Below are 26,199 nucleotides of genomic sequence, written 5' to 3'. Positions count from 1 at the left end.
ACCTTACCTGCCACAAGTTATCTGTGTGACAAGACTTCCCATCAGTTCAAAAACTTTCCTAGGGTTTATCTCGTGGCTGGTAGAGTTGTGTCCCAACTGACCATAGCCTCCAGCTCCAAACGTAAAAACCCCACCTTCCTAAACAAATAAATTACGTGGATTAAAATAATAATATGTCTTGGAACAAGAAAATTGTAAGAAAAAGGAGTTTAATAAATCACCTTGTCTGATAATTTTGGAACTGTGGGGAAAGGACAGAAAATAGATTTGCACAAGAGGTCCCTGAGTCACAGAAAGATCACAAAGTTATTACTATCATGAAAATGCAGCATTGCTATCACAGCTATTACCTTATTTGTGTTAAATCTCAGCCTTGTAATTTCACATTAGTATGCAGCAGTTCTGGCATTAACTTGTGTTACTGCAGGCACTAACTCTCATCCTTTCCTCCTTTCCAGATTTCATAATGACTATGATGGCAATATAAACTCATACTACCAAAAAGCGTAGTCTGGATTTTAAACACTGAATGAAATTTTTAAAACAATGATTAAATAGGAAGCTGCCCTCCTCAGAAAGACAATGCAGAGTGAGCAGTATGACTGAGACAGTTAACTTCATTATTTGAAAAGACAAAACAGAAATTTTCAATGCTGTTGTAAGGCAAGTCAATTTTTAGAAGTGTTTTTGATTAATTTATCACAAAATTAACCAAAAACTTAAATATATGAATATTAAATCAGAAACATTTTCTAAAGTTATACAACTTACCTTACAACAACTTTAAAACTTTCCATTTTGACATGCTTTGAAATTGTAAAGCTGTTTCTTACTCTGCAACAGATTGGACCTCTGCTGGAAATCATCATTAAAATGGCAGCGTCCGCTAAGAAAAACCAACAGGTTCATTAACTGAATCAGAATAACAAATAGTGACAGGTTTTTCTGTATTTCAAAAGGGCTTGAGAAAAGGTCACACACATACACAGTACCATCTACAAAAGTCAAGACCCCTGGCTCTTCAAGGCCTGTCATGCAAAGGGAAATGGATTCATACAGGTAACAAACCTGTAGAATTTACAGTAAATCCAATATTTTGAGTCTATCAGCTTTAAAACAAGCCTGAAGTAAACTTCTGTACATAAAAAAGGGGAAAAAAAGTTATGATGCAAGTTATAAATTGCTGTTTTCTTTACATTCCCTATTTCCATTGCCTTGTACGATACATAAATATCAATTTTAGAAATGCAAAGTTGCCACATCTTTTCCAGTCAGAAGAAGAGAATATTTTATAACACAAATTCTTTGTCAACAGTTTATTTTTCCCTTCACTTCAGAAATATGAGCTTATGTAAAGTATATAAGATATGGCCACACTTAAGCAGACCATATTCTTCAAAACTTCATTTGTTGCAGTGCAAAAATTGAAACACACACATACATTCTCCAAAAGTAAATACTGATCTTCTCCTTCAAAAATAAGACATTTTAAACCGTTAATTCAAAAATTCCAACACCTCTTACAACATCCTGAATACAGACTCAGAAAATAAATGCTTTGTCACTTGTCCAAATCTTCATCAGTCAGAATTTTCTACTAATGCAAGTCCAAAATATTCCGTTTATAAATCGGTACATTTTACCTAAATGCTGAAATTGAACTCAAGTATCAGAACACAGACAGAAAGGCACGGGAGTCAAGCACTTAGAAAAAGATATACACGTACTACTTTACCTACCACAAAGTAAGACTACATATCACTTGATGCTTGAAATGCACTGCCCAACACTAAGATGAAACAAAGCTCCAGCATTACTTTTCATGTTTCTCCTTAAAGTTCCCACACCTCAAACAAACATGAGACTCCAAATTATGTGTTTAGCCCAGTGATGCACACAGCAGCTTGGTACATCTAAGCTCTCACTTTTGATTCCTACATCTCTGCATGAACAGAATATTTTTATGGGTTTTTTTTGTTTTGTTTTGTTTTGTTTTTTTTACCCCCAGCCCTCCCTCATCACCACCCTCCACACTGGCCTTGAAATCAATGGCAGATTTTACATAGACCCTCACATTGAAATGCTTTCTAGAGGATTAGGTACATTTCCAATTTCTTAAGTACTTAAGTAGAAAAATGCAATTCAATATGACAACTCTTTAAAAAACCACATACTGTCAACCCCCTGGGCACAGAGCTTCAATTCAATATTAACCTGATCTGACTGGCGATAAAAGCAATAATGCTGGAGGTGTTACATTTCAAAAGCAACTAATCTCTTTAGCATACACTAATGTAAATACCTGCACAATTTTAATAATGCAACACACACTGCCTTATCAGAAATACTCTATTTTGTATGCTCACCTTTACCGTGTCTGACAAGATTTTAAAACTACAGATTTTTTGCGTTTTTTCCCCAATTATTTAACCATTCTTCCAGTGCTTCCTTGCTTTCATCCAATTAACACTGAAGAAGTTTTGTTATTTCCTAGTCAGGTAGCATTTTCTCTTTAAAATATTGAAAATGAAAGCATAAGCATTTTTAAGAGTTGTACCTTTGTAAGGGCAGCAGTATGATCCTCTCCACAACATATATGAACAACCTTCTGAGTTCTCAGTGACTTCAGCAGGGTAGGAACATACCTGTCTGAGAGGTTTAATACAGCAATGGATTGTTTATTATGAAAACAAAAATCAAAAGACAAATAATTTCACCCATTCATTCTTACTCTGTTTCAAACAAAGAAGTGTTTTAGATTTGTTAACAAGATACAATTGCTGTGGCTGAACCTATACATCTTTGAGGTGGTAACACCACTACAGAAAAAAAAAACAGAATTACTATATTGAGTTATTTTGTAGCAAATATCCTCATTTTCACATGATTGACCATATGTTAACATGCAAATAATGAAATACAGAGCAGCGCATCATGCCTGCCATTGACCAGGACAACAGAAAAGAGATGACATGTTTTGAGTAGTTTATGTGCTTCACTATTTTACAGCATTCCATTATGTATCAATCTCTTATAGGTCAAGTCTATTAAATGACTAATAGCATGGAACATGGAGTAGTCAGCAGGTATAACTAACTACTTTCCAAGGTGGCAATAGAGCAACTTAAGTCATCGAGCTGCACAAAGTAATGTTTCTGAATGTTAATACTAGCATCTATAAAGCTGTCAGATACACAAAGATGTCCGGAAAAAGACCCTATCTAAACATAAGCAAAAAAAGCAGTTAATTTTGTGTAGAAGAAACCCAACTTTCCCACAAAAAAATGACTTCACCAGAAAATTACAGAAAGTCTGCGTAAATCTGTTATTACATAAATATGGCCACATTTAAAGCATGAATTCAAATGTGTTTCTTAATTACAATCTATTTTTCTGATTTTAGAGGGTGTTGGGAACAATGGACCAGTGAGAGAACATCAAATCACTGAACTAGCTACAGATTCTGTAGCTAACTGTATACTGAGGGAACCTGACAGCATATACTCCTGCGCCTTGGTACTGTATATATAGAGTAACAGAACTGCAAGAGAATCCAATTTTTGTCTAACGAACTGCTTTTTGAAGTTGTTAATGAGTATCAGCACCCTAATAGAGGAAATTCTGCAAACGGTTAGCTGAAAAATCACAAACTGTTCACCACAAGTGGCCTGAGAAAGGACAATATCCACATAATGGTAATAAACAATGAAGACATCTAATAGCTGGTACACAGAAAGCCACTCTGAAAGCCTAAGTCACAAAGAAAAATCTCACAGGAAGAGAACACAAGCCAAGCAGACTGGAATTTCAACATAATGCTGCCAGAATTTTCACTACAAAATAGCCATTGGAGCAAGGAAAAAAAAAAAAAAAGCCTAACTCTGTCCTCCTTATGTAATCTTGCACAACACTGGCACCATCAAATGCACTCAACAAAGGTTTGTTTTGTCCACTACTATTTTAGGAATACTGATAGCTTCATATTCACAAACCAGGACTTTAAGCATGATGCTTTGCAATGACTACTCACCATTATCATCATTAAGACCCAGCTGTCCAAATTTGTTGCGTCCCCATCCAAAGATGGCTCCAGAAAGAGTTAATACAAAACTGTGAGCTCCTCCTGCTGCAATCTGTGCAAAAGGGATTCCCAGCAGAGATTTAATCACATGTGGGGAGTTTTGTTTTTTATACTCGTAACCTAAGCCCAGCTGGCCATATTTATTTTGTCCCCAGGAAAACACTTCACTTCCTGTTCAAATAAGAAAAGAAATACAGTCAATATAACTTAATTATATAAGATTTATTTACTTCAAAAAAAAGTAAAAGCTAAGTCAGACACTTACTTTCAACTATTTTTCACTTTGAAAATGCACGCAAATCACTGAACACTTTTGAAGCAAAGCGTTCTCTTGTTCAACCCAAATATTTAAACAACGTTTCCAACCCTCAGTGCTTTTCTCAACATTCCAGTTGCAGCAGTGACAGATAAACGGTGCTCAGTTATCAGGAACCAAGACGCTCCTCCATGGAGAGCTCCATCACCACACACACTCTAATGCAGAGAACTTGCCAAAGCTGCATGCCAAACATGCAAAGGCTTCCTATTTCCAATCACAAGCCTCACTTAAGCTTTCATGCAGTAGCAGACTTCTTTTTCACATGCAAATATTTTAAAACATTGTATTAAATATATAACTGATGAAGAATAAAGTAATTTGATGCCTTAAAACGTTAAAAACATAATTTTATTTTCACGAAACACAAGTCAGAGAGCTATTTATGAATTCATTATCCCCAAAAGAAAATAATTTAATGAACAACCAGTGTTCATTATCATTAGGATGAACACCTAATAGCAAAGATATGCTACATCTTAGCTAACAGGCTGATTTTCAAACAGTAACATTAGCTATGTCCCTTCTATCTCCATTTTTTCAAAAAGTGTTCATCAAGATACCAAACATTCAGGTCTATCTCTTGAAATGCAGGCCATTTTGTTTATGCTGTATTTATTTTATACACACATATATATATGTCTAATTTAAAATACATTATATAGACATATACACAGAAATATAGAAATATTTTAAAATATATTTCATACATATAAAACTCAGACAAAGGGTTAACTTTATATCTCAGAATATATCCTTTATATCCTCAAAATAAAGGAATGTCACTAGATTATACAGAGCAAAGCTACCAGAACGGCACAGAAATCAATACAAGTCCATGAACAATTACACAGAGAATCAAGGCACAGGTAGTCAGTATAAATTAATGCAAATTTAAAGAGATCAGCATACAATTAATACCCCTCCTGTCCACTTTATGCAGCTGAAATTTTACTCACACGAAACAGAAACACTGTCAAACACTACCATCCTTCAGTAATCTGCCCTCTTCTCCCCCCCTTAACACCATGGATTTCCACAATGAGCATTAACTCTGTCCAGCAGCCACTTGTTTCAGAGTTTTTGGACAAAAGTCTCATTTGTCACAATAAAAACAAACAAGAAGTAGATTTAAATTCACGTTTGTCTTTATGGGCAGTTACATTTAATAGATGCTGTGGTGCTGTGACACGAGTGAAGCCAACTAAGTACATTCACAGACCCAGAAAAGTTTTGAGAAAACGTTTAACTATTCAAAATGTGGGTTATCATAGAAAATTAAATATTAACTTTAGAATCACCAACAAAAACCAACATTTACAATAGAAAAGCAGATGGCATTAAGTGCCTGCGAGCCTTGATAACTGTAATTTACAGGCTAAAACAAAAGACCAGTGACAAAGCAGAATGCTAGCAGGGTGAAAATGAAGAGAGATAAGAGAAAGGAAAGAAAAAAAATAATTAAAAAAGAAAATTACGTGAAAGCAAGACAATAAATAAAAAAGCATAAGAAAAAAAAGAAAGAATATTCAACACTGCCTCAGTTTATACATTTGTTCTTGAAATTTAAGTCTAAGTGAAACAGAACATTGACAACCTTAGTACTACCAGGTAAGAAATTATATATAGCTCCAGAAGAATCTTGCTTACCTTTTGAGAGTGCAAGTGAGTGATAATAACCACAAGCAACTTGCACAATTTGTATCTCTGATAAGCTTTTAATATTTCTATTGGGGTAAAAAAACAGAGAAGGAATTAAGCTGCTAGATCATGGTATGAAATAACAAGTCACATTAAAGGATAAAATCATCAAATGTGTCCTTTTCACTGTAATAATGTACATGAAACTAACTTAAATGCTCTAAAAGTTATTTAGTTACATCTTAAGACAAAACATCATCTTCGCCAACATCTTCAGTGATTGTCTTATTTTCAAGATAATCAATTCAGTAAAAAAACAAATGAAAGATTAGGGAGGTGTATGTACTTTAGAGATGCTAGAAGGAGATGCCATTGCTGAATGGAGGCAGTGAATAAAAGAAGCAAGAAGAGACTCTCCTTTTTGAGTTCTCAAAATAAAAGTAGTTTTACAACATATTACTCTTTTTTAAAATCAATATTAGTTGTAAAGGCTGAATTACATTCTAAAACTTGAATATTATTTTTTTAATCTCTAACATCAACTTCAAATTTGCTTACAAGCAAGTAGGCATCACACAATATAATCAAGAAGCAGCAAATGCATACATTAAGCTACAGTAAATCTAGTACACCTTCATTTTGATGAGAGAAATGGGAACTCCTGAAAGGCCTGAGGACTTGTAAATTTGATACAGAATTGAATAACCTTTAAATTTGTTATTCCTATCTTCCACACTTACACAAGTCACAAACAGTCACAGCCAAGTTAAGAATTACTCATGTTCTAAAGAATTGTCACTCGGGTTTTTATCTATGTTGAAAAATAACAAACATGTTACTTTTCCAGAGTAACTTCCACTCTTAGCAGATGACAATTTATAAACTACCTTAACAAACCCACTGCACACTTTTCACCTAAACTGAATATTTGAGAAAGGAAATAAACAGTCTCAGGCACGCAAGCATAACAGCTAAAACACATTTCCTAATGAGTGTTCTTAATTATAACAGAATAGACTGACTAGTGAAATTTAAGTACACTTTTTCAATGAAAATAACTTTACTATATATATATTGGTTTTAACCTGGGCACTCTGATGCATTCTTCTGTTCCAGGCAAGCCAAGCTGTCCATCAGTAGCCAGACCCCAAGCATATACCTGACCCTTGTCATTTAATGCAAGAGTGTGGGCTTCTCCACATGATACAGCTACAATATTTTGGGCATCCAGGGCACCAACGTGCTCTAAGAAAATAAGAAAAGAAGTCAGTAATAAAAGAAAAGCAATTAACAAGTTAATGCTATCCACAACAGTTACAGTCATTTATCTCCTAGATGTCCATTGAAATGACACCAAAGCAAGCCTAGAATTCTGCCAAAATAGCCTTATCTTAGAATTATAAACATGCTTTCTAGGAGAAGTTTGCCACTCAAACAAGAGCTCTTGCAATTAACCTGGCACAATCACATACAAAACCACACAAACCCTGCAGATTTTGTTTTTCAACATCTTCTTCTAACCTTGCTATCTGAGAATGAATAACAAAATTCACTGTCAAATGACTACACATGTAGACTTCTGTATGTGGGAAACACCTCAACACAGCAAGTTGAATTCACCTATTCATTATAAACAAAAAGGAGCTGCAAAACAAGGCAGGACCAATTAAAGACTGAAGCTACTGATTTTGCAATTAGCTGCACAATGTCCTCTTTATAAAGCAAAACACTGTAGAAACAGATCCTAAAGCTTAATTTTTCTAGACGCACAATGCACACCTGTGAAAAGCAAACACTAAAGTACCTGCGATTTTTCTTCCTGTACACAGTTCCCTCCTTGAAAATCTTATGCCCAGTCTTCAAACGTGCGAATTCTACTACTGATTAAGAATCACGATAAAAACTCCTGTGTATCATCAATGTAGTACAGAAACAGTCTAGTGCAGCCTAATTCAGTTCCAAAATGGTAGTTAATGGTATCTGCAATGTGACAGACACTCAGCTTACAAAATAAAATTTAAAAAGGCAGCAAAAAAATCACTCATACTGCTACAAGCTGGTGTTATTAAAGAGGTTGCCAGCCCAGTTTAGCTCATAAGGGTCTCGACAGCTCTGCCAGTAGAAGAGGCAACATTTGCACTTTCTAGTTCAGGCAACACAGTGTACATTAGGGCAGACCATCCTTACCAGCTGCTAACCTAGCCAGCCTGACTTTGCTAACTAACATGGTTTTATGAATAATTCATAGAACCTCTGTGACCAGTAGAGCTCTGAGGGAAGGCAAGAGGTAAGAGAGAGCTAAATAGCACCGCTGGTGACACTGGTGGCAGAGACAAGCAGTGACAAAAGTACCTTTGACCAGCAGAAATACACCCAGAAGAGCATGCACCCATTTGTAAAGACACTGAGCCTCTCTAGAATGCTCAATTAGTTACCCCATTATATTTTTTAAGGGTTAAAAGACAATTCCAGCATCATTTTCAAAGTGTAACAAGTATTCAGAACAAGTTTGACAAGTTGAGTTTCTATTCCTATTCGCAAAACAGAGTTTATGAGTTTATCAGTTTTAACATCCGTTTACTGTTTCCCAACTGAAGACCAAATTAGTCCTAAGTTACACATCAACTACATGAAAAACCTTTATTTGGCATCAAATTCAAAACTCTGAACAAAGAATGACTAGAATATTGCATAATAGAGAGGTACTATCTTTCTTGTTTCCATATGAACAGTTTGTATCAATTATTGTGCCAAGTAACTTGCAAAACTCCTTCACAGCTATCAGAATAAACTCTTACTAAGGCTTTTCAGTTTGCTTACGAGATGCTTATTACAGAAGCACCGTCAGATGCACTGTTCCATCTCTCTAAGCAGCATGCAGATATGACTCACATGCACAGCTCTGAGGGGAGCCCATGTGCACACTCCTCTGCAGTCCCTACAAGATGTTTACCAGCTCTGCTACAGAACCGCACCAGGGAGAACCAAGAACTCATAGTAACATAGAAAAAAGCCCCTTTAAGTTTTACACTGCATCCTTTAGGTTATTCCAAATTCTATTGCTCTAGCAATGCATTTGTACAGAAGTTTTTCATCTGTTTTTGTTTTTTAAAAAAAAGAAGAATTAAATCACACTGCTTTAATCAGACGTGCTCCATACAATACACTGCAGTAATAAAAACACACAACGTGCTTCTCAACTGTGGTATGCCAGATATTCATTTCCAGCACATTCCAGTAGCCAAACCCATCCATATGGAACAACACTAATCCGCGTACTGAAGAAGGTCATCTCCCCTTGGGCTTACAGCCACTCAGTGAGTCTTCTACAGCCTTAGGTAAAGCAATTCCGCACTGAAAACACTGAAACTGAAACTACTGAACACACTGAAAACTAGCTGAACTGGCAAAAATACAGGGACACAGCCACGCAAACCAAGCAAAGGGATGTTTTTTCTGTTAAAAACATGACCGATCTTGGAAGAACTACTGTGCATACAATTCAGCACACACACAAGCACTGACAGCCTTGGGCTTGATGTAGCATCACAAAGAAAAAACACACTCAAATACAGGTATGCTCTGTAATTCATTTCTTCTCAACTTACCAGGTCTTTTCCTGGCTTTTTCATGCCCTAGTTGTCCTAGGTCATTGCATCCACACGTATAAACAGTCCCATCATCCAGGACAAAAACAGTGTGTCTTAGTCCACACCCCACATCTCTGATCCTTTTATTTAAGAAAAAGTCACTTTTTCTGGGTTCTAAAACAATCTCTTCATCAATTCCACCCAGTCCAAGTTGTCCAAACGACGCATTTCCCCAGCACAACATTTTTATGCTCTTGATTGCTGATCTTCCAGCTTCACTTTTCTAGAATTTTCTTTATGCGTAGCTGTTCAAGAAAGGGAAAATGGACAGCTTTTCAGTATTGTGCCTAGATAGCACATAATCCACAAGTACACACAAATAACACAAAATATTTGTGTTAACCTCAGTAAGATCCTTTACTGGTCACTTCAAATTTCAGTTTTAAAATATGCAGATTCTGGGAGTTATCAAAGTTTATTTCTAAATTTTAAATATTATCCTCCGTGGCACTTCTATAATTACTTATTCTAAACTATTCAAATTACAGTCACTGCCATTTCTAGGCAGTGGAGGTGACCTCAAACATCTTCTAAGCTACTTCTACATACAGGTTAGTTTATTAACCCGGGGAGCTGCCTGGTTCCAGAAAGCTCTCTGCATGGCTTTGAAAAGATCCCCAAAAACAACACTTGACTCACAGCTCGGAAAAAAAAAAAAAAAACCACCATAGTCAGCTCTGATCAATGCAGTTACACAACATAAAGAATAAAACACGTCAATCATTATATTTAAACAACTGTGAGTCAACTGAACTTACAATTCTAAAGAAGAAACAGCTCAAACAGAAGTCCCAATTTCGCAATAAAATTAATACAGGGCCACAGTTTCACGGTTACTTCTGCAGTAGAAGGAGGCCACACATACAAACTCATTCATGCTAGCTCTCATTGCTAGCATGACTGGGTTGCAAGTATTTGTTTCTGTGCTGACAAACTTTGTGCCTGTCTGCACAAGATACAAAAATTACTCTTCCCTTACATTTTCAGTATTCTGGATTAAGACCTTAGAATGACTTTTTCACTACTACTTTTGCTATACTCCCACAACATCAGTTTCCCCACGTTTTCAGAGCAGTTTAGGAATCCGTGCAACACAGTGTAAAATCACTTCAAGTTTTCATCAACAGTGACAAAACAGCACCAATAGCACGACCCGGAATACAATGCACAACCAATGCACTCAATCATATATTCTGCAGGATCATGTATATATCGCTTCAGTGTAAACTCACTCAGACAAGCCAGACACCAGCTAGCACCAGTGTTATGTAAACCAATGGCATGACTCCTGGCAGCATAGCTATTGGTGAACTAGGGTGAACTATTTTTCTTTGCAGAAGTCAACACAGAGCAAGCAAAATGCCTCTTGTTATGATCTTGCAAAAACAAACATGCAAACAAATCCCAACCAAACAGCTTAAAATACATTGTGCTCTGTTTACCTATCTCGGGAGGTGACGCATGATCAAATATTTCCCTAGCTATATCCTACCACGTTCAGAAGGGAACATCGAATGGGAGAAGTCTTCAGTTAAGATACAGCCACACAACAGCAACTTTCACATGTCCATAAGAGCGACTGCAGCACGAGCTTCAACCTGCAACACAAGTGAGGAAAAATGTACAGATGTAGCGCTTCAAGGCTCCCACGGGCAAGATTTACCTTCAGTCAGGAAAAAATGAAATTCCTGCTCTCTATCCAAGGAGCTACGTACTTCCACACACGACTCGTTCGTTTAGTGTTAGAGCCAGAACCAAACCGGCGCTGTACTTTAACCTCACTCCCGGCAGCGCTGCTTCCCTGGCCGCGGGCACCGCTCGCGTTGTCAGCCGCAGGGTTCTACTACGCGTGACGTCAAGGCCCGTCACACGCCGCCACCGAACAGACGGCGAGGGTAAGGCACGGCTCGTTTCCCGCTGGCAGCGGGGCACAGAAGGCTCTGGACGCTTCCCGCACGCACGGGCGCCCCACGCAGCTCCGCTCGACACGGGCACCGCCGTTCTCCCGCCGCCCCGCCCGGCTGCCCTAACGGGAAACGGCCCTAACGGCTCCGCTCCTGAGCACGGCGCGGCAGCCCGCCCCGCAGCGGCCCTCCGAGAGCGATCCCGCCGTGGGAGAGGAGGCGGCAGCGGCACACCGGGTCCTCCTCCCGCTGCGACGGGGCCGCACCCGGCTCCTCGAGCGGCTCCTCGAGCAGCTCCCCGGCGCCGCACAGCCGCCCCGCCCCGCCCCGGCCCCGCAGCCACCTCCCACCCACCGGCCCCGGCCGCTTTCCCCGCGGCCGAAGGGCGGCTCCTCGGAGCGGCGGCCCGGCAGCGCGCGTCACGACGCGACGGAACTCACCGACGGCCGGACGGGGCTCCCCGTTCTTCTCGAGGCCGCGCGCCGCGGCTCCCGGCCCGACCGCCTCGGGCTCCCACCGACCGCTCCCCACCGACCACCGCGAGGGCGTGAACGGCCCCGGCACGGAGCGCTGACAGGGCCCGACCGGCGCCGCCGCGCAGGCGCGAGATCCGCGGGCGGGGCCGAGGCGCGTCCGCTCTACCGCCCCCCTTCGCCCCGGCCGCGCGCTCGGGGGCGGCGGCGCTGCGTGACGTCACCGGGCCGCCGCGCGGAGGGGCGTTGAATGGCCGCGCCCTGCGTCGCGTTGCTGTGGTGCCGCCGCCGGGAAGGGCGGGGCGCGTACGGCTGCGTGGAGTCTGAGCGAGAGGGCGGGAAGCCGTGGGGGCAGGCGAGCGATGTAGAGAGGGGGTCGCCACTCCTCCGTCGGCTCCGTAGAGCGCCGGGCGTCGGCGGTGCTTCCGGCGGGGGTCCCGGCGAGGAGCGGAGAGCGCGGTTTCGGCGTGCTTGGTTCCTGACATCCGAAACGTGCCTCCGGTCTCTGTGCTCTGTTACGGAAGCTGCGTTTCACAAATGGAAACGAACGCAGTTCTCTGAGTTGCGCGTTCGGTTTCCGAGCTCCCCTCGGCGTCGCGTTAAAGCACTCGTTTGCACTGAGCGCGTATCTCCGGTGAAGCAACAAAATGCCGATTAGCACAGGAGACAGCTTGCTCAGCCCGCTTTTTCCCCGAGAATTTGCTTACGTCGGGAGGACCGCTCGCTGCGGTTCGTGCAACGAGGTGGGGAATAGAAGCGGACCCGAGGGATGGGTCGGGAAGGCGACGGGCTTGGCGTTGCTTTGCCCTCTAACACAGTATTCTTAAAAACGAAAGCAAATGAGATATCTTGGCCCAGCCGTCACGTATCCCTTTGTATATCTGTACAGGCGAGGCTCCATAGGACTGCTGAGGACTTGTGGCTCTAATTGTGTCACTGAGGATCCAAAGCAGAAATGTTCTGTTCTTACACGGAGAAAACAAGATAGGAATGTCTGCTACGCAACCAAGTGATGCAGTACTTTGCAGCGTGGCAAATACACAGATGTATTGCTTGAAGGAGAGATGCAAGTGATTTGCCTCCATCCGTTTTGCATACAGAAATAGAAAGTTAGCAGTGGCTGCCATACATACCAAGTAGAGGATGACATTTTATTCATTACCTTCTACACTTCCTTTTATGCAGATACAAGCAGGACAGTAACTGAGTAATCGCACTGCAGAGTAGACTTTAAATGTTAGCAGTCATTGTGCAATGTGCCCTCTGGCCAGCATGTGGGGATATGTCCACGTGCTTGAAGATAACAGTAATATTCCCTGTGCAATTTTTACATAGGAAAGTATTTTTATTTAACTGGCCTTACAAGTCAGAAACATGTGAAGCATGAAACAGCGTAGAATGTCATCCAACAAATCTCACCTCCTTTGTGTAACAGACATAGCTATTTTATTTAAAAGAATTACTTTTGTTTTATATTGCTGCAAAATAAGTAAAGTGTGCCTTGAACTAAAGTACAAATGTATTTTGACTCCACTTACTACCTAGCTTGAGAACTTCTCTGTCAGATGACCCTCATCCTTCCTATCTTAGTGCCCGGAGAAAGTTTCTTCCTTTGTGGGACTAAAGATACAGAAGCAGTGGGGGAAAGGGAGTGCCACATCGCTGTTTGGACCCCCTGCACTCAGTACGACCAGTTCAGCATTCACCAAATGGCCACTGTAGTTCCACAGCAGCACCAAAGAGAACCACATGCTCTCGTGGGTGACCATGCTTGCATCTCCGCATTCTCAATATCCTTGCAGTACTTGTAAAAAACAGTATTCTGCAGTGATGCAAAATCCAGTGAATACAAGAAATGTAAATACAGTTGACTTCAGGAAAGTGATTTAGTTCTCATAAATGCTTCATTATAGAGGGCTAGCTATGACAGTTGCAGTCTTATTGATGGTCACGACAAGTAGGAAACTCTTTGCCATTATTAAAATAGTAATGCTTGGTTACTGCCTGGTGATTGCTGTCAGCACAATTGTTTTTTTAATTTGTATTCCAGTTAAACGCCTATTTAGACAACACAAAAATGAAAAAAAAAATCATACATGCTAACTATCCTTATTGTTAGTACATTCGGTGTGCATTTGGTATTCATGTTAGTATGCATCCAGTAGAACATACTTTGCTCTAATACTGAAAAATATTCAGTTAATAGATGTGTTTCTGATGCAGCTGTGTAAAACTCTCTGAATGGCGAATATAGGGATGAATTCTCTTCCCTCTGTCTCCGTTTTCTCCCAGCAGCAGTCAGTACATACTTTTTAAACATTAATTCCTCACTTCAAACCCCCTCCCCCTTTTTTTTTAATACTCTGATATGTCACAGACAACAAAAAATAGAAACATGTGTCCAGAGCAGCTGATAACATGAAATTGGAGGTGTCAGCTTTTTGCAGTGAGAAATTGCTAACCTTTGCGATAAGCCTTTGTTTAGTGGTGTGTTCTTGATTAAGACAAAGGAAAGGCTTTAGAAAGCAAATGGCATTACAAACAAGGCAGTGACAAACCTTTTTATGTGATTTCAGTTTTTCTGTGTTATCCTCACATTTTTCACAATGTCAGTATTGGATGTTAGTGAATTAATGAATGTGCCTATGCTCTGCTGCTTTACAGCTGAGCACGTGGTAGTTCTCTGCCTGCCCACCCTCCACATTGTAGTGATTCTTGCTAGCTCATATGTGAATGTGCTTATCACTAAGACCAATTATTTGGTAACTGATGGCAAAATAGTGGGGAAAAAAATGAATTTTCTGACACGTTTTTGAATGTTAAGTCAAAGATTGCAAGCTCTTTGTCTAACCTGAGGCATGTAATTAAGGGAGTTGTTAATGAGAAGCAGAGGAGTCATACCTCCAAGTAGACAAGAACAAAAGGCTACATTACCCTTCATGCCTCCAGGCCACAAAATATAGCTAAAATAAAGCTACTCATAGGGTGACAGATGTACAGAAAATGGAAAAGCAGTGAAGGACAACCATGGATGCTGGACAGGAAGACCACACCGAAGGGAACCTGACCTTTGCATGAGGTATGCAGTTCTTGTGCTCACAAACTTCTAAACAGATCCAATATCCCCAAGCCCACACAAAGAACAGCTGGGACTCAGAGCAACTACCCAGTTTCCTTGGCAGTGTGGCAAAAGCCACAGAAGTGCCAGGTCATTTGCAGGCTGGGGCTGAAGATGCTGAATATTTTCAAGCATCCCACACAGAGAGGGTTAGGAGTGCAGTCCCTCCTGCATGTGACCCATTCTCCTCCTATTGCTGAGATATTTCACACTATTACATTAAATTTTCTAGTATATAACAACAATGGAACAGCAGGCTAGAAGCTGAATGAACACCAGGAAATTTCCATGTTGTCTTTTGTTTGTTTTTATATTTGTTTGTTTGTTTAAGTTGGATGCTGACACACCAATTCCCATGTCATTAAACTGGGCTTTTGGTCAGGCTGGAATACTGAACTTTGATTTTTAAGGTAAACTCCTCCAGAAATACAAAGATAATATTTGAGCCAGTTCAGCCCTGCAGACACCGAATTGAGGACACACTGAACCTTAGCTTACAAAATAGCAGCTCCAAGTGGTGCCACATGTAGCTGATTCTGACATGACACTGTGTCTTTGCATGGCAGGATGATGAAGCACCCTAAAATTAGCCGTCTTACTATTTCGTAAAGAGCAAGCAGAAAGGTAGCAGGCTGCACTGAGGAGAACAAAGAGGCACAGGAGAGGACCAGAACTGACTCCCATGCACAGACAGGTCCCACCACTTCATGGTGAGCACTCTTGGCTTCTTTGCAAATTTCCATCTTGGACTGTTTAGTGTAATTCCTTTTCCTAAGCACAGGGTGACCTGTGAAAGAAGAGTGATTGTGCAAATGGTGGGGGGATCTATTCTCTCAGTGGGCTTGGGAAACAGCAGGGAGGAAAATTTGTGATGAAAACAACAGTGATGATCTATTTTCCTCTAGGGGGAGAAGGGGGGCAGAACTTGCATGTAATTCACAGAATTAAGCTTCTTGTTCATGGAATAGAACTGATAATAGAAGGAAAAAATAGTACTGTTATGGGATCCAGAAATATCATGATAAAGCTCCCCCTCTCTGCTGAGCCAGACTGATAGTTTCCAGACATTCAGCTCTATTTCCACCCCATTTCTTGGGCTTTGCAATGAGTAAGCTTTGAGAGAAATAAACTATAAGGCAGTGGGAAGATGGGTGTGGATGTGTTTGGGTATGAGAGTAAAGGAAAAGGTTCCAGAACAACAATGAAATTTGCAGATGAGGGGCAAAAAGAAACTGTAAGGAAACATTTGAATACCAGAGGGCACAACAGGCAAAATAACTAATGGATGCTAAGGCTGATTGCGGGGAGAGAAGAAAGCGTGATTCCCTAGGAAGGAGAGGACTCAGCCACCAGTTCTGTGCAATAGACTATGTGGCTCCGTGACTACATGAGAGTCAGGACGTGCTTTTTTTCTCTATTCCTATGATAGGACACTGTGGAAGACTAGACGGGAACGAAATAATTGACTGTGAGACACAAAATGTGACCAGAAATACTTCTGCTGGTAGTTCTCTCTCACAAATATGGGACTGTTTTGTGACAGAGATATTTCTGTTTGGTAAAGATGGTTAGATAGTACTGTTTGCAGCTTTCATAATTTAATTCGGGATGAGCCTAATGATTTCACAGGTATTACTGAAACCCAGAGGGACACGATACTTTAAGATCTATTTTGGTGCAGTTAGCAAACGATATTTGGTACAGCATGGACTGTGCCATTGGTATCAACTTCAGTATAGGAGATCTCTGTTCAAAAATGGATTAAATATTTACCGTGGATTAAGACTCTTGGATAGGTGGAAAATTAGATTTTTCTTGCACAGGTTATGAAGGGCCTCCAGAGAAATTATATGAGAGCAGTCAGAGACTGGAGTGCTTGGAAGAACATAACTCTGAATTTCCTACAATATAAGTCTGAATATTAGCACGGGAAATAGAAGAATTGCAAAAAAGTTGATATGATTTTGGGGAGATAAGCATAGTAAGCTGCACAAGATCAGCAATCAAATCCTTGTAACTACATGAAAAAATGTTGCTTCCCAGTGCACAATTTGCATGCAAAAAAATTTTATGGCTGCTCATGTTCCTGGAGATCTTGCATCCCCATAATTAACAAGCTACCATTTAGAAAAGGAAAATTGCCACAGACAAGGTTTTGTTTTTATTTAACAACACTGGAGTTGTGCAAGATGCTGACCATTTTGCTGTTGATTTTTTAATGAGCGATTTAGGGACTTATCTCCAGAAAATCCTGGGATAATGTTCTTAGAAGACTGTTCCTTTGTTTATTTGGTTTGCCAGCGCAGGAAAAATGGCTTCAGTTTAAAACTTCGAGCTTGTAAGAGGAGGCCAAAGCAACTATATATCATTTTCAAGCAGAAATAGTAGAGCAGTCACCTGTGCCAAACCTCCATTGCATTTAGCTGGCATTTTTTTCTTGGATAAGGAGGGTGGTATCACTGACTCATCACCCTTGTCTGATTGACGAAGGCTTTCTTGTCATTAATGTCAGCAAGCCACTAGGGCACCACAAATTATGATCATTGATCCCAGAGAGAAATGATTATTTGAGGGGTACTGGATAATCCCCACTTAACACAGACATATTTACTTATTTCCATAAAGGAATAATACACAGCTATTTCTATATCTTCTAGGCAGGGCTCTGGAACAGCAAAATGACCCTTAAACACACATAGATATCAATCTGAGATTACTCCTAGGGCTTGGATCTCTGGAGATGCAAGAGAGACTGATTGTTCCTCAGTCCCCCTTAGGAAAAGGCACAGCATTTCCATACCATCAAACTGAGACACAGCAGCTTCTCTACGCCCCATGACCCAGTGGAGACATCCACCACCATACAGATTGCCAGCATGAAACTCCAATTTCATCACAAAAGACTTCCACAACATTTTTTATCTTGTAAATTTGTAAAGTTTTTAGCTTCTAGACTTGTAAAGCTTTTAGCTTGCAAACATGTACAAAATATTGTGATCAGTGTGACAAAACTTTTGCAAATACAAGCAATTCAGCACAAGGAATACTGCATGCTGATAAGCTTGCAGCAGTTTCAGCCAGGTAAACACTCTTCAACAAACAATATAAATTTACAAATTAAATTTTTCTCAATGTAACAATATAATTTTTTTTTTCTCTATCTTTTTTCCTTATTAACTTCATGCTTATTTGACCTGGTAGATAAGTGGTTGCTTTGTAATAAGTAAAGAAACCGTTTTTTGTATAAAGAAACCACTTTTCCTAAGAAGTAAATGACATATGATCTTTATATTTTTCCTGGCCTCTCGTTCAAGCTTGAGCCTCTAAATAGCTCCTTGCCATTATAAATCTGCTTGGGTTATCTTCTGAGTTTATAATAACCATAAGCATTAAAATAGTTTGTTTAGAACTCTAATTATCTCTACTGGCTTCCCTGCAGAATTATAATAGACATGAACCTAGAAGCATTTTGCTTATGAGCACTGCAACTAATCATAATTTCCAGAGAGTTATAACAGCAAAGAGCTATTGTTCAAGATTGCCGTATCTGCTCATTTTCAGGGCAAACTGATGGCTGAGGTTTAGTTTGGAATATTTAACAGGAATAGATAAAATTCTGAAGTTTTCACTTCTACATTTGCTCCTGTGTGCCATTAGTATGAGAGCTGATTTTAGCTGGATACAGAGCTCACTATTTGCCCCAGTAACAATTAGGCAGATACTGTTTTTATATTAATTTTCCCAATGTTTTCTAACAAAACCATCAAAGCCGTTTGACAAAGTTTTACATTTATATATTTTAAACTGAAATTTCAAGTATAAGAAATATACATGTTTATATTCCTTCTGTGCAGAGAAGTCAAAAAATTTGAATGTACTTCTCACAAATTCTGTCCATAACAATACAATACCAGCAGATCCTTTAGCTTTTCAACAAATATGTGAGAAAATTGAAAATATATGTTATAAACTATTTTATGACAGCATAGGCTTTGTCTTCATATCCTGTCTTTGAATTTGCAAACTAGTAAATATTTCTCCACAAATCTATGTTTTCCTGATTTAACATTAAGCACATACTTTAAGAGTGTGTCTAAAATTTTATTCAAACATCAAGTTTCCACAGTCCCACACCATTAATTAAGCATACCATAAAAGATTTTTTTGTGCTTTAAAAGCTTTTACTAATTAGATGAAATGAAAAACACTCACCATAATATTTGCATTTTCTTTCTCAGTGTCAGTTTGGAGTTTTCCAATATTCTGTGTTTTCTAAAACAAAAGGAAGTAAGACATTTTTTAAGAAAGCATATTCAAATCCATGATAGACAGAAAGAAAATTCCTTTTTATAACCTATGTGATAACACATGGCATTACTACATGTCACAGAGGTACTAGCTGGTCAAAACTAGGCTTGTAACACACATGGTTTATCAGACTAACAGAGGTGATATGTCTTTTGACTCCTTTTACTGAATAAATTGATATTTTGACTGTTCAGAGACTAGACAGTTCTAGAGACTAGCACAAGAAATAGGAAAGGTATTTTCCCTCTCTTGCTCTTTCTCTCATGCCTTGTATTGCTCTTAAGACAATGAAAAGATCACAGTTGGCTCAGGAAACAATCTTCACAGCCAGTCTGTATGGACAGAATGGTCAGCACCTCATGCTGTTGCTTTACTTCAGTAATTTTCTGGATCACGATCCTTACTTTGGTAAGTGAGCTTACATTGCCTGAGTCTCGTTCTTTACCAAGACAGAGTGATTCAGATACTGCTGGTGTTCAATATGCTGATCCTATCAAATGACTTGAGTTCTCACATCTACCCATTCCGTAAGTTCATTTGTGATTTACCAAAAAAAAAAAAAAAAAAAAAAAAAAAAACCACCAACAGTTTTTAAAATTAATTCTGTCAGTAATACTGAATCCTAAGAAAAAAAATTTTGAAGTTTCACTAGCATCTGTGGATGTAATTTTTGCAATGCATCTTCATATAAATGTTCACAAATTATAATGGCAGTGAGTTTAAAATTACAATGAAGAAAGCAACATTTAAAGTGGGAAGATGACTCAGTGGCCTGGGGAAAAGGAGTTCCAGACAGATGAGGCAGCATAAGGGGAAAGAGTGCCAGAATAACTGGGAGGGGCAGGTAAATTGATCTCAAGTGAGTATAATAAGGTGACACTTCAAAATGCTGGTAAAATATTAACTATTTCTGCTAGCAGTCACCTAATGAGATTCAGAACCTGAGAATTCTAACCAAGATGTGTTTTTATTAAAAAATGACTCTGCTTTAATAGGAAGGGGGGAAAATTTAGAAGCCTTAGAACTTCTACAGAAGTTGTTTCTTTCCCTTGTCCATACAGTCAGATAGCAGGGCAGTGTCACTGCTTTTGAATGCTACACACAAGGGATCAAGTAATAGCATTCATCCCACTAGCTACAGCAAGGCAATTCCATGCTCCTAACCCCACTCACTACTACTGCCATACTTTTCTGCTGCCACCGTGTGTCTACATCACAGCTTCCATGTGAAGTGTGGATATGGTATCTCCCCCAGCTGTAGGACTTCAGACAGGACTGTTTGGCAATTCATTCTGTGACATCATTCTAATACGCTATACGAAGTCTTTCCTCTGAGTTTGTTTCAGTAATATTTTAGCAAACTCTCATTTAAAAAAAAAATTTTCCTGGTATCTGATTTATGCTTATAAAGCTCTGCTTTAGTTAGTTCCCCTAGCCATATCACTGGTCAGTCATGGTGCTGTCCTCCAAATCGATCAACTCTGGCCTACCTGCCTGCCATAAACTGCCATAAACATTGCTGATAAACCACTGAAACTCTCATCTGCATGTGCTTGGGAAGCCAGGCGTCTCTGGAAGTTATTTTTTAAGATGCAGACTATCTAGAGTGCCCTCTCCTTTTCTCTTCTGGCAATGAGCCTTTAGCTAGGGTACCAAGTTACTGAATGTTTCATCCTATTAAGCATTTGCCTAGAGCTGATTTTCTCTGCAAGTCTGTTGTCTGTAACAGGTGCCAAAACCTCTAGTGTTCACCAGACATTAATTCTGGTGTGAGTTCCTCTAAAATTCTGAGGGTCTTGATCTGCACTACCATTAGACTGAGCTGCCTCTGCTTCCTACCTTCTCCATTTTGTAGATAATTTGCTGTGGGCCTCAGGGCCACTAACATAAAACAAATAAATACATTAGAAAGCTGTTCTCTCTAGTTACAGAAAAAGACATGAAACATACTTGTATTTTCTATAAATTGTGTATTTATTACAGGTGCAGACAGAAGGCAAAAGCCTGAGTGTTTTTTTCTCATTACCATGCAACTCACATTAATAGGCTTCCATAAATAATGGCAACGCTTACTTGGCTCTTTTTTGTTAGAAGCATTTATAGTTTCTTAGTGAAGCCTCTCAGTTCTTTAAGGATTTTGGAATTTATTTGTAAGAGGCCTGGATGAAATTCTGTGCTATGCCATTTAAGAGATATATAGTGATATATGAATAAAGACTGCACTGTAAACTGTTGTTAGACAAATGCATTATTGGCAATGTGGTTACAAATACACCTCAGTAGACTGACTCTTAATCCAATTTTAAAAATACAGTCCATAATGCATTGTTGTGCTAATCTTAACCCAAAGTCAAAAGGCATTCATGTGTATGACCCTGTCACCAGACAACATTACGCAGTTAACAAAGGCAGACACTGTAGATGTCATGTCTGCTTAATTTCAACCATAGAAATAGCTGCAATGGAAATTATTTAAAATTATTCACAGTACTAAAGGAAAAAAAAGCTCAAATACTCAAAATATTAAGTTTACAATGCATACTTCACTTTAGTTAACCATCCCATGTTTCCTTTTCCTTCAGACTCAGATAACAAAATATCCCCACTATTTTTATCAGTTCTAGTGACAGTCTGTTCAGTTGGTATTTAACATGGCTATAAACAACCTTATTGGTATTTTTGGATGTTTATGTTCTAGATAAAGGTAAAGAAGCTAATGGAAATGGATAGGTCCGTAGCTGCTAGTGTCTAAACGTGTTTTAACCGAAGATCAGATTAGATGAGCTGCAAAAAGGGGAAACAAAACTTCAAAAAGAACAGCAAAAGTGAAAGCAGTGTTTGGCTTAGTGCCTTCTCTTACATATAATCTGAAGAAGACAAGTCCAGACCATTGTTGTGTCAGCTACACAAGATCTGGCAAACTTGTCCCTGCACCAGACTTGATCTAGGAGAGAGTCACAGTAGGAATGCAAATCTTGCAAAGCACATTAGTGCCCCAAGTTAGCTGAAGACAGCAGACAGCTATTGTCAGATACGCTTCTCTGGTTTGTTTTGGACTAGACATGCCTTGCAATCAGGACAGTGAAACCTTACAGTGTCAGAATAGGTCCTGTGGTCTCTGAAGATGCTGGGACTATCACACCACCTATAAATTTCACACCTTTCAGTCAAGCTTTTTTTGCCATCATTATGTCAAGGGTTTTTTTGGCATCTATATCAAATCAAGCTTCCTCGTGTTTTGCTTGCCCAAAGGAAGTCATGAATTAAACAGCGTACCCCCTTGATATTTTTTTCAGCAATTGAATCCAGTTTTTGGGGTTTTAAATTTTAGTCCAATGACTTCTTATCTCTTTCTCTAATGATTACTAGGTATAGTCTCCCCTAAGTCACTAGATTTTGTAGGTAAGAGTCCTCATCAGTATTATTTCCATTTTTTTTCTGTTTTTTTTCCTTTGTTTTTTATTTTTCCTCCACTTTTTTAAAGCAGTCTCACATAACAGGTTTTATCAAAGTTTTGATTCTTTGGGCGACTGTCAGCCTCTATGTATCAATACTTGTTGTATGCTCTACAGATCATTTGGTCTTGTAGCAATGAGCCTGGTCGAGAATGAAATTTGATGTGAGCCAAAACCTGTATCAGATCATGGTAACTTCAAGGAGAGCTTGTGCACTTTATATTTGAACCACAAACAATCCACATTAAAATTTGAATGCTTTCAAGTTAAAGAGTGCTTGTAGAATGTTATTGAGACATTCTGACTTACTTAAAAATAGAAATTCCCTCACAAAAAGAAGAACGTAGGAGAGCTCAGTAAGATATTAACTACACAGGAAATCGTAAAATGTGAACAGTTCTATCTCAATTTTTTTGTGTTATAAAAGATAGTATTGTACAAAGGACAGCAGTGCACAAGAAAGAAAAAATAATATGAACTATAGACTTGGTGTTCTTTTGTTTTTGAGGCAGAGAATCCAAGTTAGACACTTTCAAAATTGTGTACAAGTATTATTTTTTTTAAATGAAAAAGGTGTGTTATAAATCCCCGTTTACAATCATCACCCATAATGTAAATTATTTCTTGCTGGGAATTATCTCTATTATTTTCTTTATTGTTCTGGGGATTATCTCTGTTATTTTCTGGAAATACTGATAACATCTTTCATCTGTATCATTCCTACTGTATTTTTTATTTATGGACTCATTTTGAAGGGAGAGAGATGAGGGAATGTTTCAACGCTAATATTTGAGCTTTCTGCAGAAAGGAACTACCATTTCTTTCATCATTCTGATATGTTTCCACTTCTAAAATTCGAATCTGATTTGGAATCACACAATATCTGGCAGGCTTATGCTAAGATATGCACTGCATGATGATATGAATAGGAAATATCCAACTGATATTGTTTGACACAGGGCTTGCAAATCACTTACGAATTTTCTTCCTTTATGTACCCTGGGGTACCTTCTCAGTAGCTGTGGTTGATTCTTAAGCAAAACTATACCAATTCACAACAGTAATAATGTAATAAAAGACAAACATAAAAACATACAAAGCACAGAGCACAAGAAAAGATACTGCCCTTTCATGTCAATTCCTCATCCTTTCTGTGCTTAACAAGCATCTTATCCACTATCATATACACCAAATGGTGTAGTAGCACACTTTATGCACAAACAGTCAATGCTGCTTGTTTTTTAACTTCTAAAACATACCCACAACATTCCCTTGATTATTTTTATACCCAAAAAAGATGCATTTTTAAACCTCTGTGAAAACAGGATTCTTGAAATTAATTCAATGTTGTTTCATTAGCGTCTGGTTGGGAAAAGTAGATTGTTTCTGGTTTACTGTAAAGGAATTGTGAGAAATACTATCGAACAGCCATTAGCTCACATGCTAGAGATGAAGGCATTTATAAAAATTTAGGTAGATCATCAGATAGGCTTTATGGGAATAAAAACAGAAATAGGTAAAGCATTTAATTTGTAAGATAGCTGTATTAGCACTGTCTTCCTGCTCTGTATAATTGAATGCCACAGGTTCATGGGCAATTATCTGCACAGTCTGCTGCTGTATCAAATACTGAGTGTTTACCATCCTTCACTTAGAAAAACCCACAATAAAACTTGTGAGTTAAATGTGTTTTTTTGGTCTCCTCTCAAAACATTTTGTTATGTATGAAAATAGAAAACAAAAGTATAATATCATAGTTTCTTTTGAATGTATTTTCTTTTGTAAACTGGGCTTTTGAAACCCAAATTGTATCTACAGGCAGTATTTGATTTTAAAAAGCATATATTATGTTCCTCTAAATCAACAGCAAATTGATGCTGTTTTGTATATCACCTTTATCAGCTTAATGGAAGGAGTCAGTGTTAAAATGCATACTTCCGTGGACTCATGACAGCATGGTGAGGAGTTTTTATGACATACATGATACCACCTTTTCTTCATAACAATTCAATAGATGTGAACCTTTGTCAGCTTCAGAGAGGCTGTGGGCCATGACTTTGCTGACAATCCAAACACGGATCTGTCATTTCTACCATTTGTGTATCAGTTCCTGGTTTCCACACATAACTGGAGGATTTTTATCTGTACAACTCCCAGTTGTACAGAAAATGCAGACCTTCACAATAATATCTAGTCTCATTCTCAAGTGTCCCTTTAGAGCAAAGAAATTGCCCACTGCTGCTTATAGTACAGAAGTCTACTTGCTCTTCACAATGCAGAAGCAGCACCAAGCCACCATCTTCTTTTGTTGTTATTTTTGTGCCAGTGCAAACGTGTAGGCTGTATCAACTATCTCTGGATCTGCCTCAGCACTCTTGCCTGTCCCTTGCAGAGGCAGACGTGGCAAAAACAATCTGCACTTGCCCATTGGCCAACACTGAGTACAAAATCACAACCTGTGACATACCTCTATCTTTAACCATACTGCAAATTCCTTTTGATCCTTATTGGTTTAAGAATTAAGCCAAGAGATTGTAATAGGTAAAAATTATCCTGCAGACACTGGTCACACTTTCTAATGCTCCAGAATAAGTATACTGAGTGCTGATATGTTCTTCTGAAATAATAACAGAACAAAGGTGAGAGGATATTAGAATGAGCCGTCATTACCAGAGACACTGCCACGTGGCACTCACAAACTACTCTTGTAAGCAAAGACACCAAAGTATATCCAGGCCCTTGATGATGATAGGTATTTAACTTAAACACTGGACAGGCTGTGAGGACCAGCACAGTTCTGGGTATACAGGGGAGTGGTAGGCAGAGGTTGCTCACAGTGACTGATCAGTTCCAGAAGGAAGCGTAATTGTAGCGCACTCTGTGACTTGTGGTTTTGAGATCTCTTTGTGACTTTGAAGTTTGTCCAGCAGTTTTTCATCGCTGGCTTCTGTGAGAAGTAGCAAACTAATCAGGGATGTCCAGTAATGTATGTCTGAAAGCTTGCTGCCACCCTGCAGCTGTCAGCACTACTTCCAGCACTAACCCCTAAAGCCAAAATAAAGCTTTGTAGATGTGTAACTGTGAAATTGAGGTAGCATGAAGCAGATAATTTCTTATTACAAACTAATTTGGCAAATATATACTATGTGCTAGGTAGATGATACTGTCTTATCTGTGGTTTAACAGTGACCCTGGAATTATTGCAACCTTACGCCCCAAAGAAGTGCTTGTGTGCTTCTGTTACACTGGAACA

The 26,199-nt window shown here is 39.1% G+C and overlaps 2 protein-coding genes across 9 annotated transcripts in view; one reads left to right on the top strand and one right to left on the bottom strand.

Annotated features, from left to right (window-relative positions):
• HERC4 (HECT and RLD domain containing E3 ubiquitin protein ligase 4) overlaps positions 1-19,413 on the bottom strand; it is a 38,685-nt gene extending 19,272 nt beyond the window's left edge. For 2 of the 7 annotated variants that reach the window (XM_052677995.1, XM_052678002.1), the window contains exons 1-8: positions 12,033-12,154; positions 11,131-11,286; positions 9,647-9,933; positions 7,124-7,283; positions 6,048-6,124; positions 4,031-4,252; positions 2,558-2,649; positions 8-138 (exon numbers count right to left, since the gene is read on the bottom strand). In XM_052677995.1, coding sequence (XP_052533955.1) covers positions 8-138; positions 2,558-2,649; positions 4,031-4,252; positions 6,048-6,124; positions 7,124-7,283; positions 9,647-9,872 — 908 coding nt within the window. In that variant the 5' untranslated portion in view covers positions 9,873-9,933; positions 11,131-11,286; positions 12,033-12,154. Of the gene's footprint in view, positions 1-7; positions 139-2,557; positions 2,650-4,030; positions 4,253-6,047; positions 6,125-7,123; positions 7,284-9,646; positions 9,934-11,130; positions 11,287-11,351; positions 11,518-12,032; positions 12,155-19,395 lie in introns of those variants that run through there. The other 5 variants (XM_052678000.1, XM_052677997.1, XM_052677996.1 and 2 more) reach the window with 5 other exon arrangements.
• The window catches only part of MYPN (myopalladin), a 69,690-nt gene continuing 59,094 nt past the window's right edge, over positions 15,604-26,199 (top strand). The window contains exon 1 of one of the 2 annotated variants that reach the window (XM_052677987.1): positions 15,604-15,893. The gene's annotated coding sequence lies outside the window, so the exon portion shown is untranslated. The remainder of the gene's footprint in view (positions 15,894-26,199) is intronic. The other variant, XM_052677986.1, reaches the window with a different exon arrangement.

Source organism: Tympanuchus pallidicinctus, unplaced genomic scaffold (genome assembly GCF_026119805.1).
Source record: "Tympanuchus pallidicinctus isolate F22 unplaced genomic scaffold, pur_lepc_1.0 scaffold16, whole genome shotgun sequence".
Taxonomy (NCBI): Eukaryota; Metazoa; Chordata; class Aves; order Galliformes; family Phasianidae; genus Tympanuchus; species Tympanuchus pallidicinctus.
This window is presented reverse-complemented; position numbering and strand designations above follow the sequence as displayed.